Below are 21,065 nucleotides of genomic sequence, written 5' to 3'. Positions count from 1 at the left end.
AGCACATGGAGTAATGGGTTCAAGCTAAAGGAAAAGAGGTTCCATCTCAACATTAGGAAGAACCTCCTGAGGGTAAGAGCTGTTTAACAGTGGAAGGTGCTGCATTGGAGAGTGGTGGAGTCTCTTTTTCTGGAGGTTCTTAAGCAGAAGCTGGATGTCCATCTGTCACAGGGAATGCTTTGATGGTGTCTTCTTGCATGGTGGATGGGGGTTGGACTGGGTGGCCCTCAAAGCTCTCTTCCAATTCTATGATTCTATTATTCTAAGACTAATGTTGGAAGTCAGGTGAGGAAGCCAAAGGGCTGGCAAAGAAAACACAAAGAGTCCCAGGGCAGTCTAGCTCTGGATCATAGCTTTAAAGCAAATGACAACTCAGCTGTTTTCCCAAAAGGTGTCAGGCTGGTCCAAGATCTGAGTGATGACTTTTAGCTGGATCCAGACCAAATAAATCATTCGAGAAACGTTCTTCTTCCAGAAGGAAATTCCAGCGGCACACGAGCCAACAACATGAGTCTCAGGAACGTCTTTCAAAGGGATGCTTCCCTTGCTGCAAAAACCAGTTTGGTTTGTACCTTGCATTTGCACTCACTGCCACAGCTGTTGTGTTCCTGCTTGAAAAATGGTTTACATTACCTTGTTGAGTCAGATCTGCACAGCAGAATTAATGCAGTTTGACACTGCTTTAGCAGCTGTAACTCTATCCTTCAGAATCCTGGGATTTGTAGTTTGGTGAGATATTTAGCTTTCTCTGGTGTTACAAATCCCAGGATTCTATAGGATGGAGCCGTGGCAGTTAATGTGGTGTCAAACTGCATTATTTGTGTAGTGTAGGTTAAAATTAGTCCATAGAAAAACATTGGCTGCACCCTGATGGTCATCATGCAGCATCATGAGCAGCAGGCAGATGGGTTTTGGTGTCCTTGTTAGCTTCATGGTCAAACTTTCACAGCTGTCCAGTGACATGAAATAGTTAAGTTGTATAAGTGACCTTACTGCATGCATTTTGCATTACTTTTGCAGGTTTGAGTCTGGGGAAAAATAGGAAGGCTGTGAACAGACTCGAAAAAGATAGGAAGGCAGCAGATTGTGGTGGAGTCTCCTTCTTCAGAGGTTTCTATACAGAGGTTGGATGGCCATATGTTCAGGCCATATGGCCATATATTCAGGGACCTGTGGTCTGGGAGGGACCTGTGGTCTGGGAGGGACCTGTGGTCTGCGATGCCTCTACACTAATGCACAGAGCATGGGAAATAAGCAAGATGAACTTGAACTCCTAGTACAGCAAAGCAAATATGATATAATAGGCATCACTGAAACCTGGTGGGATGAGTCTCATGATTGGAATGTGGAAATAGAGGGGTATAACCTTTTTAAGAGAAATAGGCAAAACAGGAAAGGAGGAGGAATAGCACTATATGTCAGAGATATTTACACCAGTGAAGAGACCCAGGACATCAATCCTGGAAGCCAGGTGAAGAGCATCTGGATAAAAATTAAAGGGGAGGGAAACAACAAGGATGTTACGGTGGGAGTCTACTACAGACCCCCAAGTCAGACTGAGGAATTGGATGATATCTTTCTAGAACAGATGACCACACAGTCAGAAAAGAGAGATGTAGTAGTGATGGGTGACTTCAACTACCCTGATATTTGTTGGAAGTCAAACTCAGCCAGATCCTCAAGGTCTAGCAAATTCCTCACTTGCCTGGAAGACTATTTCATGGTCCAAAAGGTGGAAGAGGCAACAAGGGGGTCAGCTATTTTGGATCTGATCCTAACCAACAAGGATGACTTGGTTAATGGGGTGCAAGTGGTGGGATCATTAGGTGGAAGTGACCATGTTCTCCTGAAGTTTGTTATACAATAGAAAGGAGAAGCCAGGCATAGTCAAACATGCATTCTAGACTTTAGGAGAGCAGATTTCAGTAAACTTAGAGAAGTATTGAGGGTGATCCCATGGTCAGAAATACTAAAAGGGAAGGGAGTTCAGGCCGGATGGGACTTTCTCAAAAGGGAGATACTGAAGGCACAATTTCAAACAGTTCCAGTGAGAAAGAAAAACGGGAGGTGTCTCAAGAAACCAGGATGGATGACTAAGGAACTTTCAACCGAGCTAAGTTTGAAACGGAACATGTATAAGAAATGGAAAAAGGGGGAAATCACGAAAAAGGAATTCAAAGAAATAGCAGGCATGTGTAGGGGTAAAGTCAGAAAAGCTAAAGCGCAGAATGAACTCAGGCTTGCTAGAGAGGTTAAGAACAACAAAAAGGGCTTTTTTGGATATGTCCGCAGCAAGAGGAAGAAGAAGGAAACGGTAGGGCCACTGCGTGGAGAAGATGGCAAAATGCTAACAGAAGACAGAGAAAAGGCAGAATTACTCAACACCTTCTTTACCTCAGTCTTCTCAGAAAAGGAAAAGGGTGCTCAACCTGAGGATAATGGAGCAGAGGACAGAATAGGGGAATTTCAGCACAGAATAAGTAAAGAAATAGTAGAGGAACACCTTGTTAATCTAAATGAATTTAAGTCTCCGGGACCAGATGAACTCCATCCAAGGGTATTAAAAGAACTGGCAAAAGTAATATCGGAGCCATTGGCAATCATATTTGAAAACTCCTGGAGAACAGGAGAGATCCCAGCAGACTGGAGGAGGGCAAACGTTGTCCCCATCTTCAAAAAGGGGGAAAAAGAGGATCCCAACAATTATCGTCCAGTTAGTCTGACATCAGTTCTAGGAAAGATTCTGGAGCAGATCATTAAACAGAGAGTCTGTGAACATCTAGAAGGCAATGCCATAATCACAAAAAGTCAACATGGGTTTCAGAGAAACAAGTCATGCCAGACAAATCTAATCTCTTTCTTTGACAAAATTACCAGCTTGGTAGATGAAGGGAATGCTGTGGATATAGTATATCTTGATTTCAGTAAGGCCTTTGACAAGGTTTCCCATGACATTCTTGCAAACAAGCTTGTAAAATGTGGGCTAGACAAAGGAACTGTTAAATGGATCTGTAATTGGTTGACCGGCCGAACCCAAAGGGTGCTCAACAATGGCTCCTTTTCATCCTGGAGAGAAGTGACCAGTGGGGTCCCACAGGGCTCTGTCCTGGGCCCAGTGCTATTCAACATCTTTATCAATGACCTGGATGACAGAATTGGGAGCATACTTATCAAATTTTCAGATGACACCAAATTAGGAGGAATAGCTAATACTCCAGAGGACAGGATCAACATTCAAAATGATCTGAATAGACTAGAAAGCTGGGCCAAAGCTAACAAAATGAAATTCAACACAGAGAAATGTAAGGTACTGCACTTAGGGCAGAAAAATGAAATGCACAGATATAGGATGGGAGACACATGGCTGAATGAAAGTACATGTGAAAGGGATCTAGGAGTCCAAGTAGACCATAAGTTGAACATGAGTCAACAGTGCGATGTGGCAGCTAAAAAGGCCAATGCAATTTTAGGCTGCATCAATAAAAGTATAGTGTCTAGATCAAGAGAAGTAATTGTGCCATTGTATTCTGCTCTGGTCAGGCCCCACCTGGAATATTGTGTCCAGTTCTGGGCACCACAATTCAAAAAGGACATTGAGAAACTGGAGCGTGTCCAAAGGAGGGTGACTAAAATGGTGAAAGGTCTGGAAACCTTGCCCTATGAGGAACGACTCAGGGAGCTGGGGATGTTTAGCCTGGAGAAGAGAAGGTTAAGAGGTGATATGATAGCCCTGTTTAAATATGTGAAAGGATGTCATATTGAGGAGGGAGCAGGCTTGTTTTCTGCTGCTCCAGAGAACAGGACCCGGAACAATGGATGCAAGCTGCAAGAAAAGAGATTCCACCTCAACATTAGGAAGAATTTCCTGACAGTAAGGGCTGTTCGACAGTGGAACAAACTTCCTCGGAGTGTAGTGGATTCTCCTTCCTTGGAGGTCTTTAAACGGAGGCTGGATGGCCATCTGTTGGGGATGCTTTGATTTGGATTTCCTGCATGGCAGGGGGTTGGACTGGATGGTCCTTGCGGTCTCTTCCAACTCTATGATTCTATGATTCTAGGTTAGCTTGATGGTATCCTGAATGGCAGAAGGGCGTTGTATTGGATGGCCTCTTGGGGTATCTTCCAGCTGTAGGATTCTATGATTCTATAGACCAACTGTGGGAGTGAGTTTTCCTCTGTTACTAATCTGGATCCAAAACACACTGCAGAAATAATCCAGTTTGAGACTGCTTTAACTGTCCTGGCTCAGTGCTACAGAATCCCAGGAACTATAGTTTTATGGACATTGAGCTTTCTTTGTCCGAGAGTGCTGGTGCCACAATAAACTACAGTGCCCAGGATTCCCTAGCATCAAGCCAGGGCAATAAGAGAGATCTCAAATTGGATTATTTCTGCAGTGCATTGACACACCTGGTTGGACATTTGTCAGTGCTGTTGGGGGAGAAAGATGGGTCACACTTGCACCCTTTGGTTTCCTTTGCTCGCTTCTGTGCTCTACAACCCTTGGAAATCTGCCTTCCATTGCCTCACCTTGTGAATGGGGTGCACTCCAGCCCAAATGCTCCTCATACATCCAGACATGGGGACTGGATTTGGCCAAACGATAAGTCTGGATAGAATTTGTTTAGGGGCCCAATTCTGGAATGACACCCAGTTCCAGAACTAGACCTGTAGTGTTACAAAACATTCACCAACATTGCAACTTTGCACACTGCAAAATAGGGTGAGAGAGAGTCTAAACACAACATTAATTTATGTTTCATATACACATTCTACACATAGCCTGAAGATAATATTATACACAATATTTTTAAAATAATTTTGTGCATTAAACAAAGTTTGTGTCCCTTGAACCATCAGGAAGCAAAGGTAGTCATGATCTCAACCACCCAAGAAAAAAAGTTTTGATTTTTGGAATATTTTGGATTTTGTAATTCCGAATAAGGGAGACTCAACCTGTAATGGATTTTCCCGCATTACAAAGTTGCAAGAACTGATGTGTATTCCAGTTCATCTCGGCTTCTGTGTTTCTCCCCTCCCTGTAGAACATGTAGAATCATAGAATCATAGAGTTGGAAGAGACCACAAGGGCCATCCAGTCCAACCCCCTGCCATGCAGGAAATCACAATCAAAGCATCCCCGACAGATGGCCATCCAGCCTCTGCTTGAAGACCTCCAAGGAAGGAGACTCCACTCCACTCCGAGGAAGTGTGTTCCACTGTCGAACAGCCCTTACTGTCAGGAAGTTCCTCCTAATGTTGAGGTGGAATCTCTTTTCCTGTAGTTTGCATCCATTGCTCCGGGTCCTTTCTGGATTCTGTGGTACCAAAAGTAATCAAATTGCAATTTAAGTCCCAATATATTTATGTTCAACAGCAACACAAAAGAAGCATATGTTTAATTAAACACATATCCCAAAATTTATGTGCATCTCGTGAGGACTTGATGGCAGGACTCTCTTCTGCATGTGCTGCTCAATTGTATTGTAACATCTGGATGCATCTTAAAACTGTAAATAAAAAAACACAGGCAATACAGGCAAGTACAATAATAGAAATCCCACGACAAAGAGTTTATTACAGCTTCAGCAATCACTCTCTTCCTGAACTCAACCTGTAACTCAGCACTTCCTTCTTGTGCCAAACCAAGAGTTCATACATAAACATTTTGCACTATCCAGCCCCCCCACCTGCCCCCTCTGTCTAAATGTATTATTTATTTAATTTATAACCCACCTTCTTCATCCTATGGGGCCCAAAGTAGTTTCCAGTATAAGTTAAAAACTAAAAAGAAACATAGGTGAAAACAAATTCTGTAAGGCTGGCTCTGTGGCCTTGTCTGCTCTGCAGAGTTAATGCAATTTGACATCATTTTAACTGCCATGGCTCAGTAATATGGAATTCTGGGATTTGTAGTTTTGTGAGAGATTTAGCCTTCTCTGTCAAGAGAGCTCTGATGCGACAACAATTCCCTGGTTTCCATAGGATGGAGCCATGACGTTTAAAGTGGTAGCAAACTGCATCATTTCTGCAGTGCAGATGCAGCTTTAGACTTAACAACACAAGAAAAGGGGGATTTCCTGATTTTGGGATTCTCCACTAAGGAAATTTAGATGTGAGATTCCTAATTGTTCATTACTTTTTCTGCACAAAATTTGATCATGTTGAAACATTGCAATTTTACACAAATTTTCTGTGCAGGATACATGTCATCTGTGGTGAAAAACACACTTTCTGCTGTGAGCAGAAAAAGCTTGCTTTGGAACATTGCCACCATGTATGATAAGATCAAAGAAACATTAATAATCAAGGAGAACATTAAAGCCATGGGTAGATAGTTGCACACCATCCAAGAATGCACAACCGGAATAAGAGCTGCCATTTTGGAACCACAACATCGCTACTGATCATGGCTTAGGGAGCTTGCACAAAATATCCCATGCAGGTGTTATTTATTTATGTGGGTGTTATTTATTTATTTGGAACCAAGTAATTCCCAAGCTGGGAACTGTCCTCTGAAATCCCACAGTATTTTTTAGGACTTTCTTACCATAGGGAGAAAGTTGATTAAATTATTCATTCCTGCCTGTGAGAAGAAAATTAATGTAGATTTACTACCCTGCTCAAGTTAGACTTATGAGAATTCTCCATCACACCAGAAGAAAGAACTCGACACATCATTCTCACAACAGGAGAGACTTTTTGGACGGATGCAAAAACATCCAAATTCACAGAGGAGCAATACTTTTATTGACCAGACAAAAGGCACAAAATACATCATGCAAGCTTTTGAAGGTCTGCTGGCTTTTCCACCATGCAAAAGATGTTTTAAAAAATCGTACAGGAAAAGAAAGGTGATGATGGTACAGTCACAGAGGCCAACATTTTGTATCAGATGTTTCTGTTTTAGTTCAGTTCATTTGGAAGGATCTCAGTGCAGGAAAAGACAAAGCATAATAAAAGACTGGTCAGAAAATTGCAATTCTATTAGGTTTTTCATAGAATCCTAGAGGTGGAAGATACCCCTAAAGGCCATTCAGTCTAACCCCTTGCCATTCAGGAATTCACAGTCAAAGCACTCCAGACAGATGGCTATCCAGCCTCTGTCTGAAAACCTCCAAAGAGGGAATCTTCACCACTCTCTGAAGCAGCAGCATCTTCCATTGTCAAAAAGCTCCTGGTTTAGGTGGAATCTCTTTCCATTTAGCTTGAATCCATTGTTCCATTTTTAAACATCTGTTGCCTGATGAAGAAGCTGCTGGAGCTTCGACAACCTGCATGATGTATTTTGTGCCTTTTGGTTGGCCAATAAGGTATTGCTCTTCTCTGGATTTTAGGTGTATCTTGTATTTTGCTGAATGGCCAATATGACTACTCCTGGATATGTTTTTAGGCTGGAGGCAATTATGCTGAAGTGCTTCCATTTTCCCCCTGTCATTCCCACCCGTGAACTGCAGATAAGCTCACAGCTGCAGCTTGCAGTCCGTCCCCTGCATCGGACGGAGGATGCAAATTGCCAAAGCTCTCCCCACCATAGGACAGCTTGTCTCTAAGGCTCTTTCGCTGCCTTCTTGTGACAGTAGCACTGCCGATGTGCACAGCAATTTGGAGAGAGACCTAAGCAAGAAATCTTCACTGGAGCTGACAATCTGCTTTCATCCACAGAAGAAAAAAATGGAGAGAAGGGAAAGATCTGCCTTAGTTCTATTTCTTGGTCACATTTTTGTTGTTGTTGCATCTTTTCTCCAATGAGTGCATGGTTCATTTTTCCCTCCTTCACATTTCTGACCTTGTCATCCTCACAACCACCTGGTGGGGAAGATTTGGTTGAGAGATTGTGATGCCATTTGACAGTGGCTGCTGTCTCTGGGGTGGGGAATCAGTACAGGATTTCAGCCTGAACTTCATAGGAGCTGTCCAGGGTGATGATTGATTACCTCCAATGGCTTCAGCCTCTAAATGTTGTTAACTGCCCACTAGTCACCCTGGCTCAAGGTGACCCTGTGGATGAGACATTTCCAAGACCCCCTGTCCTCCACTGTGCTACTTAAGTCCTGTGGATTCATGCCTGTGACTTCCCTATTTAAATCTAGGCATTTGGCGTATGGTCTTTTACTCTTTTTCTACTTCCTTCCACCTCTCCTAGCATTTTTGTCTTTGAAGCATGTGGACAAAGTATGACAGCTTTAGCTTCATCATCTTGGCTTTCAGGGAGATTTTAGGCGTGATGTGTTCTAAGACCCATTTGTTGGTCTTCTTGGCCACCCAGAGTATCCTCAGTGCTTTTCTCCAACACCATGTCTCATATGAATTAATTTTCTTTTTATCCGTTTTCTTCACTATCCAGTTCTCATATCCATACATTGTGGTGGGGAATGCAATGGATTGGATGATTCTTGCTTTAACACTCAGTTGTATGTCTTTAATTCTTTAGGATGATTAGCCTTTTGATTGTTCCTTTAAAGTTCAGACTAAAATCCAAAGCCAATTCACCATCTCATAGACATAGATATCAGCTGCCCCTGGTGTGAAGCTAGTACAGTTGGCCCTCCATATCTGTAGGTTCTTTATCCACATATCCAACCATTCATGGCTTGAATACATTCTCTCTCTCCCCCTCCCCAAAAGCAAATCTTGATTTTGCCATTTTAGATAAGGGACACCATTTTACTATGCCATTGTATATAGTGGTGCTTGAGCATCCATGAATTTTGGGATCCAGGGAGAGTCTTGGAAACAAACCCCAGTGGATACCAAGGACCCACTGTAAGGAGAAGATAAATACAGACTATGTGGAACTAAACAATTGTGGAGCACAAGTATCCCTCAGTTACCAAAGTCAATGTGTTCCTGGCCATGACTTCATTAACAGAAAATTTGGTACCAGAGGCAGAAGTAACATGAAAAAAAGAGGCAGAAATTCCTAGCTAACAAAAAACGAAGAGCATGTTTCAGAAAACCTTTTGTTCAAAACCAGAAATATGCACAGATGAAATGGAGCAAGCAAGTCGTCTGTGCCTTGCACAAGTCAAAACATTTTGAACCTTCTACAGACCACTTCCAGGCTTCTTCCCAAATGCCTCCAGGGATGACGTCTACTTTCTCTAGATTTCTTAAGATTTCTATTTAGGTGCTCACAAGTAAGGTTTCTTTGACTCAGTGAGGCTTGAGCTCCAGTCTCCTAGAGCCATAGTCCAAAACTGAAATCCATAACTCCATGCTTGATCTTTAAAACCAATGTCTCTGCTGACCCTCTCACAGAGTTATCTTGGCCAGATTTCGTCAGAGATGGTTTGAAGCTTACAAGAGAGTGTGAGCCACCCAGGCTGTTGCCATACTGCAGAAGTGATGCAGTTTGATACCACTTTAACTGCCATGGCTCCATTCTGTGGAATCCTCGAATTTGTAATTTGTTGTGGCACCAGCACTCTCTGACAGAGAAGGCTCAATATTTCACAAAACTACAAATCCCAGAATTCAGTGGCGTTGAGCCATGGCAGTTAAAGTGGTGTCAAACTGCATTATTTCTGCAATGCACATGCAGCCCCAATGGGTTTCTGTGGCTGACTGGGGATTTGAACTCTGGTCCCCTGGAGTCCTAGTCCAGCTCCAAACCACTGCACCATGCCAGTTCTTTGAAAAAGGATGAAAGAATAAAGTAACAAACAAGGATTTTTGTTCCTCTCTGTTTCTGACACCCAGCTTGGATTTCTTTCTGCAATTAAGAAACGTGGGATCTTCTTTGCAAAGGCAGTCTTGGGGCTCAAAATAACACATCCCTGCACACCTCTATTGCAGTTGCCATTTAGTCAGATTGCCTTTCCTTCCTCCCCTGTGGTGACGCATTTGACTGGGGAACTGGAGTGTGGGTGGAGGAAATTGCTCTTTAAAATATAAGCACAGGGAAAGAAGTTTCATGGGTGGGGGGAGAGAATGGGCTGTGTCCTTTCAATGAAGATTGGGGAGGGTGGTTGCATTCCAAACTGGATCTGGGGGTGGTTGGTGCTTCTGGCTCTAAAAAGAGTGCCTTTGCATCCACACTGCAGAAATAATCCAGGTTGACACCACTTGAAATGTCATGGCTCATTGCTATAGGATTCTGGGATTGGTAGTGTGTTGTCGTACCGAAGCACTCTGACAGAAAGGCTAACTCTCTCACAAAACTATAAATCCCAGAATTCCATAGCATTGAGTCATGACAGTTAAAGTGGTGTCAGCCTAGCTTATTTCTGCAGTGTGGATGCAGGCAGGTGGACAGGATGGCCATACATGTTGCAGAAGCAAAAAGGTGTGTCTGGTTCCATAGAAGTGCAAAGGAGATTGTGAGCTCATATTTCAGATTTGCAAAGAAACATATGACTTATGAACACATTTGACCTGGCATAAATTTTTGTGGATTGCTTGGTTGCATAGCATTAACTATAGCACTTTTTATTTCTCTATTGTGTCATAGTAAGCTAAGCATTCTCTACGTGGTTTACAATGTGTTAGCCAGTTGCTCCCAATAAGCTGGGGACTCATTTTACTGACCTAGGAAAGGATGGAAGGCTGAGTCAACCCTGGAGCCCTGGGTTCAAACTCACAGTGTTGTGGCTGCAGTACTTGAATTTAACCACTGCACTACCAGGGCTCCTCAATCTGATGAAGTGGCCTGGAGTCAATGAGATCTTATGTCAAGTGACCCTTGTTAGTCTTTAAGGTTCAAACACTCTCACATAGGAGCCATCAGCTACCATGGCAGGAACAGTGGGTGAAATCTCACATTTATATCTAAGTAGTTTTGTAGTGGTGTGGGAGAAGGATCCCTTTTCTGCTTAACTGGGTTTGAAGACAGCTGGGTTTCTGGAGAACTCTGGAACAGTCTGCTTCCACAAGGACCCCTCCTCAACTGAATAACCAAGCAGTGGGAGAGTTAATTTAAGCAAATTACTACTGGTTTCCTCTCTCCGGCTTCAGTGGTGCAGTGGCTGAGCTGGCTAGCCAAATCATCAATCAATACACCCCTCCCCACCTGACAGCTCCGGCTTGAATGCAGAAAACAAGAACATCAAATCAAAAGAAAAGATTTTAAATCCACTTTGGCAAAAACATGCAGCAGCAAAAATGCAGCATCATACAAGTAATGTTGTTGGTTAGTTAATTTTACTATAATATTTCTGTCCAATCCTATATCAGATTATGTCAGGACAGGTTGCCATGAACTCACTTTGAACAGTTTAAATGGTGTTCTGTTTTCAAAGGGATCTTGTAGCATCTTTGAGAGCTTTCGAAGACTTGGTCTCCTTCTTTGGTGGATGGAGTGAAGGGGTGGCCAGGAAATACCTTTATAATTAGACTGTATGAATAACCATAGAAATACAGAACTTGTGGGTATGGCAGGCAAAGGGACTTCGGAGCACATTTGAGATTAACTGAGCCAAAAATGTTGTAGCAGAAGCTTTTGTAGACTTGGTCTATTTCCTTGGATGCATGGAATGAACTGGTGCCCAGGAAAGACCTTTATAAGCAGAGTGTATGAATAGCCATGGAAATGCAAAACTTTGGTGATGAAATGGGTCTGTGATAAAATGTTCAGTTTTAACTATGATCATTGAGGGACAAAGGCAGGAAGAAAGATGTTGTCTAAGGCCAGGGTGGGTGGATGACCATATAAAGGGTGGAGGGTGTTTTGGAAGGAGGTCTGTGCAGGCTGGAAACCAGAAAAATGATGTGATGAACTGGTTAAGAGTGTCCTCATGATGCTGTGGTGTTAACAAATGTTATGATATGTGTAGTGTACCAGGAGGCCATCTCAAAGGTATAATAGATCCCTTTGCATGTCTCTGAATTCTAAATTCTCTTGATTAATCCCATCTGAATCAACTGCAGAATAGTGAATCAAAACAGAGGTATCCCCCATTACTGTTATACCAAAGTTACAGTGAGCCCTTGGTATCTGCTGAAGTTTGGTTCCAAGATCCCCTTTGGATACCAAAATCTGTAGATCTTCAAGTCCCATTATATATAATGGATAGTGAAATGGTGTCCCTTATCTAAAATGGCAAAATCAAGGTTTGCTTTCTGGAATTTATATACTTTTAGAATATTTTCAAGCCATGGATGCTTGAATCCATGGATAAAGAATCCATGGCTATAGTGAGATAACTGTATTTCTGAGCATTACAGTACTTCTTTAAGAAAAAATAAATAAATTCATAACAGAAATGGAAATAACATGGAAAGAAGGTCAGTTCGGCAATTTCCCCCCATAGAAAACTAACAATATGCACATAACAATTAGAAACAACTAGGTCAGGCAAGTTTTGTGTAAGTAAGTCAACAGAAAACATTTGAACCTCCTAAAGACCACTTGGAAGCTTTTTCCAAAATGCACCCAAGGAGGACTTCCTTCACCAGGCTCTACTTTTCCTATGATTTCTATTTGGGTAGCAAAACTTTATATATATAGTAAATATATATATGGGTGAATGGGTGCATCTATACTGTAGAAATAATGCAGTTGGACACCACTTTAACTGGCATGTCTCCAGAATCCTAGGATTTGTAGTTTGCTGAGGCACCAGCACACTTTCCTAGAGTCACAGAATTGTAGAGTTGGAAGAGACCCCAAAGGTCTCCCCGCTATACTTTTGCAGGGAAGACTCTGTAAAACTACAAATCCCAGGATGCCACTTGATAGGGCTACAGCACCTAAAGTGGGATCAAGGTGCATCATTTCTACAGTGTAGATGCACCCTCTATCTCCCAAATAAATAAGTTTTCCCAGCTTTGGAGAGATCAATTTGTGGCAGATTGCCACACGAGCCAGCCTTCTCTGTTTCTATGGAAAGAGAAGAATCCTTGCTTTGAGTTGTATCAGGGAAATGGCTTCCAGCAAAGAAAATTTGTGGAATCATAATCCTCTGGTGGTACCTTGTGACAGGTCCTTGGTTCTGTCCATGGTCCATTTAAGTAAATGCAGAAGATGCTTTGGGGGAAGAGGAATGGGTCCAGGGAACATCTCTCCTGATCTCATCAGTCCCACCATGCACATAGCTGTAAGTCCCATCTGTTTCAGCCATTCTTGTTCCTGATTTAAGCAGACAGAGGGTTACAATTTGCATCTTCCACTGAGCTGTAGTGTGGCAGCTGCAAAGCTGAGGAGAGAACCATGCACCGATTCATCATGTTCAGCTTCAGCATGAAACCATCCCCTCCCATCTCACCCACCCAGGATCACTCTCAGAAGCTGCTTCCAGCTAACCATCACTTCATAACATTCATCTTGGCCCTGTAAGGATAAGCTTCACACAATATTATTGTCTTAATCTGTTCCGGAGGCCGGTTCCACGAGACATTTACCAGCAGAGATGTCATCGGCAGTTGGCAGAAATGTCTAAATAAATAATCTGGAATGAAGTTACTGGTGTGCCACTGGAGGAGAATGACATAACAGAAAGAGAGAATTAAAAGCTGTGTTTGACAACATCAGAGACTTGGCAGACAACTTCAGATGGAGAGCAGAAGTGAAACTACCAAACTGTAGAGTCATTGATTCATAGAAACCTGGAGTTGGAAGAGTCTGCAAAGACCATTCAATCCAACCCCCTTCTGCCATGCGGGAATGCACACCCAAAGCCCTCCTGAGAGGTGGGCAATTGGGCATCCATCTTCTGTTTAAAGACCTCCAAAGAAGGAGACTCCATTGCCATCCTAGGCAGTCCGTTCCACTATCAAACAGCTTTTAGTGCCAGGAAGTTCTTCCTAGTCTTTATGTGGAATCGCTTTTCATAGAATCACAGAGTTGGAAGGGTCCTCCAAGGGCCATCTACTCCAACCCTGTCATGTAGAAGCCACAACTAAAGATCTTCCTAACCTTTAGATAAAACCTCTTTTGACTGAATCACAGAGTTGGAAGGGATCCTTAAGGGCAATCGAATCCAACCCCCTGCCATGCAGAATCCACAACTAAAGCCCTGCTAATAGGTAGTCATCCAACCTCCATTTAAAGACCTTCAAAGGAGGAGATTCCACCACCCTCTGGGGCAGTCCATCCTACTGTCAAACAGCTCTTACAGCCAAAAAATTCTTGTGTTTAGCTGGAATCTCTTTTCTTATGATGTGAGTCTCCTGTTACCCTCTGAACCTCGAACTCTAGATGGTCTCTGGTTTAAGAGATTTCCTACTCATTCCTCCTAGACACATCTCACGATTTGAGAACCAATGCAGACAGTGGTGTGTTTTCCAGAGTAAACTTCCTTAAAATGTAGATGAGAGAAGAAGAGTCAGTGGCTGAAACCAGTGGGACTTAGGTCTAATCTGCACTGCAGAGATAATGCAGATTGGCACTGCTTTAACTCTCATGGTTCCATGCCATGGGATCATGGGATTCGTAGTGTGCTGTGGCACCAGAGCTCTCTGACAGAGAAGGCAAAATATCTCACAAGACTACAAATCCCACAGTTCCATAGCATGGAGCCATGGCAGTTAAAAGCAGTGTCAAAGTGCATTAATTCTGAAGTGCAGAGGCAAGTTTACAGACACGCCCTTCCTAGATTGCATCCAAACAGCAGAAGTAATCCAAGTTAATATCACTTCAACTGCCATAGCTCAGTGGTAGGGAATTCAGGAAATTGTAGTGTTATGATACATTTAACCTTCTCTATCAGAGTGCTCTGGTGCCACAACAAACTACCAATCCCAGGATTCTGTAGGAGTGAGCCATAACAGTTAATAATAACAATAACAATAATAATAATAATAATAATAATAAATTTTATTTTTATACCACTTTTCCAAAGATCAAAGCGGTGTACAGACAATTAAAACCATACAATTACAGAACTCTAAGCACAATCATTCGCCTTCAAGGGTAAGCAGGGAATTGATGGCAACAGGGTAGATAACTTCATTCTTCAGGGGGGGAAAGCTTGACAAAAAAGAAGAGTTTTAAGCCTCTTTTTGAATGTTTCTAGGGGGGTTGTCAGACGGAGCTCCTCAGGTAGATCATTCCACATCTGTGGGGCCACCACTGAAAAGGCCATCTGGGATGTGGCAACATATTTGGAAGGTGGAATTACCAGTAAGTACTTCCCAGATGTTCTGAGTGTGCAGGGCGGATCATATGGGGAGATGCGGTCCCTCAAGTAACTTGGGCCCAAGCCATGTAGGGCTTTATAGGTAGTGACCAACACCTTGTATTGCGCTCGGAAGCGAATGGGCAACCAGTGAAGATCTTTCAAGATAGGTGTTATATGGTCAAACCTGGACGCACCAGTGACCAATCTGGCTGCCATATTTTGTACTAATTGAAGCTTCCGGACTTGATACAAGGGTAGCCTCATGTAGAGTGCATTACAGAAATCTAATCGAGAGGTTACCAGAGCATGTACCACAGTTTCAAGGTCCCTTTGGCCCAGAAAGGGCCGCAGTTGGCGTATCAACCGAAGTTGATAGCAAGCACTTCTGACTGTCGCATCTACTTGAGATGTCAACTGCAGAGATGAGTCCAGAAGTACGCCTAAACTGCAAACTTCGTCCTTCAGGGGAAGTGTGACCCCGTTCAGGACAGGTGGATAAATTTCCTTTCTAAGGCCTGGGGGACCTATCACCAGTACTTCCATTTTCTCTGGATTCAGGCTGAGTTTGTTTTCCCTCATCCAGCCCATTACCGACTCCAGGCAGGCATTCAGAGGAGAGATGCCATCCTTAGTCACTGCATCAGTCAGGGACACAGAGAAGCATATTTGGGTGTCATCAGCATACTGATAACACCGCGCCCCATGTCTTTGGATGATCTCTCCCAGCGATTTCATGTAAATGTTAAACAAAGTGGGGGACAAAATAGCTCCCTGAGGGACACCAGATGTCAGTTCCCTCTTAGAGGAGCAAGTGTCCCCCAACTGCACCATCTGGAATCTGCCCGAGAGGTAGGAACGGAACCACTGGAGTGTAGTGCCCCCGATTCCCAGCTCTCTCCGGCGTTCCAGAAGGATACCATGGTTGATGGTATCGAAGGCCGCTGAGATGTCCAAAAGCACCAACAGGGTCATACTTCCCCTGTCGATGCCCAGACGAAGATCTTTGACTAAGGCGACCATGGCACTCTCGACTCCATAACCCGCTCTAAAGCCAGTTTGAAATGGGTCCAGATAATCGGTTTCATCCAAGACTGCTTGGAGTTGGACGGCGACCACTCTCTCGATCACCTTACCTAGAAATGGCAACAATGAGACCGGTCTGTACTTATTCCTTACCAGGGGGTCCAAGGAAGGTTTTTTAAGCAATGGTTTAACTGTTGCTAGTTTTAGATTTGATGGAAATTTTCCCTCCCTGAATGATGCATTGATTATACGTTGTAACAGTAATGTTATAGCATCACCACCCTGGATGGTCAGAAGGACAGTGATCGAGAGAGCATGTCGTCTTCCTAACACTTCCAAGAAGCTTGTCCACTTCATCGGTATGAACAAACTCAAAGTGATCCAGTTTAATAGAGTCCACGGAAGCTCTGGATACCTCTTCTATAGTTTCTGTTGAAATGCCAGCGTCAAGATCAGCCCTTATTTGAGAGATTTTGTCTGCAAAGAAGTTGTTAAAATCGTCACAGCAGGCTATAGTTGGTTCTAAAATAGTTAAAGTGGTGTCAACCTGGATTATTTCGGCAGTACAGGATGCAGTCCCAGTCTAGTTCTGATTTTGGTGCTGAATGAAATGTTTGGCAAGGAAGGAATTAAACCATACCCACAAATGTTGCTTTGGAGACATTTCTACACTAGGAAGTTTAGTCTTTGAGGGCAAGAGAGGCAAATTCCAGATTTCAGAGGACACTGTTTCCAATTTTGATTCAGTGAAGGAGTTGACTTCCTTTGGCATCCAGACAGTTTTTGCACAGGGTGCATCTGGTAGTTTATTACGATGGTCGTCACTCAGTGTGCAGCCAGTTAGTTGGCCAAACATACAGTCGTTCCAGGGAGTGATTTAGCCATCTTTGTTGGGTGATAACTTGTCTGCAGCTGCGTAGCCGCCATCCGTGTTGTTGCTGTCATAAGACACTTGTGCATCATTGGAGACATTAGTCAAGGGAAGTCACTTCTGCTATGTAAGTCAGGGATGGGCAAACATTGGTCCAGGTGCAGGAGGCCCCTGGGGGACCCCAAAGTGTAACCCTGAAACTTTCCCCCCAAACCCTAACCTGCTAAATTAAAAAGTGTGAAGATTTTCTAATATTTTTTGTGCATGAAAACCAATTGAATCCCACCAAACAGACCACAAATGTGGCAGTTTATTTCTATTATCCTCATTAGAGCTCTGCAACCCCTCCATCATGGGGTTTTGCACATCACACTTTCTCAGCCTCAGGGGAAGGCAATGACAAATGTCCTCTGGGAACAAATCCTGCCAAGAAAACCCCATTGTAGGTTTGTCTTAGGGTTGCTATAAGTCAGAAATGACCTGAAGGCATTTGACAACAAAAGCCAGCAGAAAATGCATGAAAATGCTGGGTGGAAGTGGGGAGACATTAGTGCTATGGATGTTGTGGGGATGTGGGAGGGGAATGGTCTTTTCCCCTTCACAATGGCAAGACATCAGTGCTATGGATGTTGTGGGGATGTGGGAGGGGAATGGCCTTTTCCCCTTCACAGTTGCCCACCCCTTAAGTAAGGTGCAAGCTGGCATCCTATGCCCTGGCTGCACAGTGTAAATCTTTATGCCGGTAGTTACAGAGTATTTATCAAAGCTATCTGAATGTCAACATTGTGTGACCAGTTGCACATCTGTGCATGTGCCTGCTGTTTCTCTGCTTTCCAGTGAACCAAGCAGTACATTGAGACACTGATGATGGTGATGGTGATGATTTACTTTATTTACTTTTATTCCACCATTCTCCCAGTATAGGGACTGAAGGCGGTGAACAGCAAGTGTAAAACAATACAATTTAAAAACAATGCATCAATATAATAATTTAAAAAACAAAAAGTTTTCAAAATTACAACAATTATGCATTAAAATTTAAAATGTATTTAAAACTCCATGCAAACCTGAAAATCCAAATTACACAGCATTTATAGCCCAAGCCTTCTCAGTTTGAATGCATAGATACACACCATCCAAAAATTGTGCAACTGCATGTGCAATGTTTTGGTTGTTGTAGTTGTCGTTGTTGTGTGCCTTCAAATTGTTTCTGACTTATGGCAACCCTAAGGTGAACTTATCATGGGATTTTATTGGCACAATTTGTTCAGAGCAGGTTTGCCCTTGCCTTCCTCTGAGGCTGAGAGCGTGTGCCTCATCCAAAGTCACCCAGTGGGTTTCCATGGCCAAGTGGGGATTCAAACTTTGGTCTCCAGAGTTGTAGTGCAACACTCCAACCACTGCACCATACTGGCTCTTGTAGAGTGTTTACATTTGTGCAATTCCCTTTACACAACTGTGAACTCAGTATGGCCAAAAAAAGTACAACCACTTGTATAAAAGGAACTTGTATGTGTGTAACGCTCCAACAGGACTCCTACTATAGCTGCCCACTATAGTTGAAATGGGCAACTCTGACACCAGGGTTTTTTTGTTTTGTTTTGTTTGTGTGCCCCTAGGGCCACACAAACTGCCAAATATAACAAAGGAGACAACAACAACAACAACCCCAGAAGTGGTCAGAACCCCAGATTTTAAAATCATGTTTGAAAAGACAGTTTGTTTAGGCATGTTTTCTCTTTTTTATTATTGGTCTTATAGCTGATCTTGTTTCAGCCTCATTTGAAAACTATTTTGGATCCCATGCCAGGACAAAGATGGCATATAAATGGAATAAATAAATAAGGTTCACCTCTGATTCTGATCTCCCCCCCTCCAATGGGAATCTTCTGGCATCCCACTTTTGCAACCACTTTTAAAATGTTCTGATTTCTCTCTCTTCCCTCTCTTTGTGCTTACTTCCATTGCTGCAAATTGAGCTCAAAGTACAAAAGCCATTTCCACTCTATTAACTCAGCAGGGAAAGAGGGAAGAGGTGACAGATTCTTGCCTTTCCCAGGAGGCTCAGGCGAAAGCAAAGCACTGCAGTCTAGCTTGTGTGTTCTTCCTCAGAATGTTAACTTTTGCTGTCTTGACCACCATCTGATGTTGCTTGGCCACATGTGTTCCTGTTTTTCATCTATGTTGCTTGGCCACATGTGTTCCTGTTTTTCATCTATGAAATGTTGGAGGATGTGAAATGTTGGGAAGAAAGGTTGTGAAGCAGATTCTTCTTGGATTAGAAAGGCAGACAGTGAACTTGCTTTTCTTTCTTCCTTCTTTCTTTCAGAACCCCAGCTGAAAGGAATTGTGACAAGGTTATTTAGCCAGCAAGAATATTTCCTGCAGATGCATCCAGATGGGACGATTGATGGAACCAAGGACGAAAACAGCGACTACAGTCAGTCCATTTCTATTTCTCTCTATGTGTCTCTTCTTGCTCTCTCTCCTTTGGCCACCTGATTATAAATTATACCCTTTGCCTCACAGTCCTGTTGCACAAGCACTTTGTGGCTTGGTTTCTTGCATGTGTCTATGCAAGAGAAGTGTTAAATTGCAGCCGTGCCAGTTCCCTGCACCCTGCCTGCCTGCCAGCATTTCCCTTTTAAACAAATCTTTCCTTGCTCAATTCTGCTTCTCGCATTTTATTTTATATTCGTGCCCCAATGCTGCAGCTGCTGTCTGGGGGTGGCGAGCAGAATAAAACTCTTCTCTTCTGATTCTGAGCTCCTGCCAAGAAAGTTAGGGAGGGGAAGCCATTTCATCTGGATGGCAGATTGATCAGTTGGCGAGGGATTGTGCCACCTGAAAGGAAGAAAATTCCTCCAGCTTCCAGCAGGATGGTGCATTTACAGGCACACTAGGGCTGGTGCAGCACTTTGCTTTCAAGGGTGCACTTCCAGAAATCCCATCAGAGATGCTAAGGCAAGGCAGGATAGGCACCCTCATTAGTAACAGTCCCACTCTATTCTGCTTTGGTTAGGCCTCACCTGGAACATTGCATCCAGTTCTGGACACTACAATTCAAGAAGGATGTGGACAAGTTGGAGCATGTCCAGAGGAGGAGACTAAAATGTTGAAGGGTCTGGAAACCATGCCGTATGAGAAGAGATGTAGGGAGCTGGGTGTGTTCAGCTTGGAGAAGAGAAGGTTAAGTAGTGATTTGATAGCCTTGTTTAAAACATTGATGGGATGTCATACTGAGGATGCAGCAAGCTTGTTTTCTGCTGCTCCAGAGACTAGGACATGGAACAATGGATGTAAATCCCCAGAAAAGAGATTCCACCTCAACATTAGGAAGAACTTTCTGAAAGTAAGAGTTGTTCGACAGTGGAAGATGCTCCTGTCTTGGAGGGTGGTGGAGTTTCCTTTGGATGTTTTAAAACAGAGACTGGATGGCCAACACAGGAAGTGCTTGGATTGTGTCTTCCTGCATGGCAGAAAGGGTCTGGACTGGATGGCCCCTTGGGGTCTCTTCCAACTCTATGATTCTGTGATTGTATGATTAAGGTTGCCTGGTGTCCCTTATTATATAGGGCATGCTCCTTATTTGATGTAGGCAGTGATTTGAGTGTTGGACTAGGACTCTATGAGACCAGGGTTCAGATCCACACTCAGCCATGGGGGGCGGGGGAGAACTTCAGTGATCTTGGGTATGTCACATTCTCTTAGCCATAGAGCTGTGATTCCCAAAGTGGGGGTTGGAGCTGCACTGCTGCTCCTGCTTTATTCAGTCAGGCAGGCTGAGAAAAAAGGTAGCTGAAGAAACAAAGTGGTTTTTTTTTTTTTTTTTTTTTTTTGAAGGAGGGATGATTGAACCTGTGGAGGAAAAGCAACATCTCTGGGAAAGGGAAGGGGAGGGGTATCCAGGGTCGATTCTTCAAAAGAGGTCTTTGCCTCTCTTGCCTCTCTTCGATTGAAAGAGATCCCTTGCCTGGGAAAAAAGGAGGAAGTCACCTGTACTCCTCTCCACTCTGGCGGAGAAGGATCGAGAGTCCTTTCTCACCTGGGAGAAACTTCTCCCTTTTCATCCAGTCACCTTGGGAGCAGCAACTGAGCAGCTGGCTGAGCAG

At 43.3% G+C, this 21,065-nt stretch overlaps 1 protein-coding gene across 4 annotated transcripts in view; it reads left to right on the top strand.

Moving 5' to 3' along the window:
- The window catches only part of FGF12 (fibroblast growth factor 12), a 287,001-nt gene that overhangs the window by 175,371 nt on the left and 90,565 nt on the right, over positions 1-21,065 (top strand). For all 4 annotated transcript variants that reach the window (XM_089508684.1, XM_089508686.1, XM_089508687.1 and 1 more), the window contains one exon: positions 19,283-19,393. In XM_089508684.1, coding sequence (XP_089364810.1) covers positions 19,283-19,393 — 111 coding nt within the window. The remainder of the gene's footprint in view (positions 1-19,282; positions 19,394-21,065) is intronic.

This window comes from Sceloporus occidentalis, unplaced genomic scaffold (genome assembly GCF_023333645.1).
Source record: "Sceloporus occidentalis isolate IW3139 unplaced genomic scaffold, rSceOcc1.0.p SCAF_2, whole genome shotgun sequence".
Lineage (NCBI taxonomy): Eukaryota > Metazoa > Chordata > Lepidosauria > Squamata > Phrynosomatidae > Sceloporus > Sceloporus occidentalis.
This window is presented reverse-complemented; position numbering and strand designations above follow the sequence as displayed.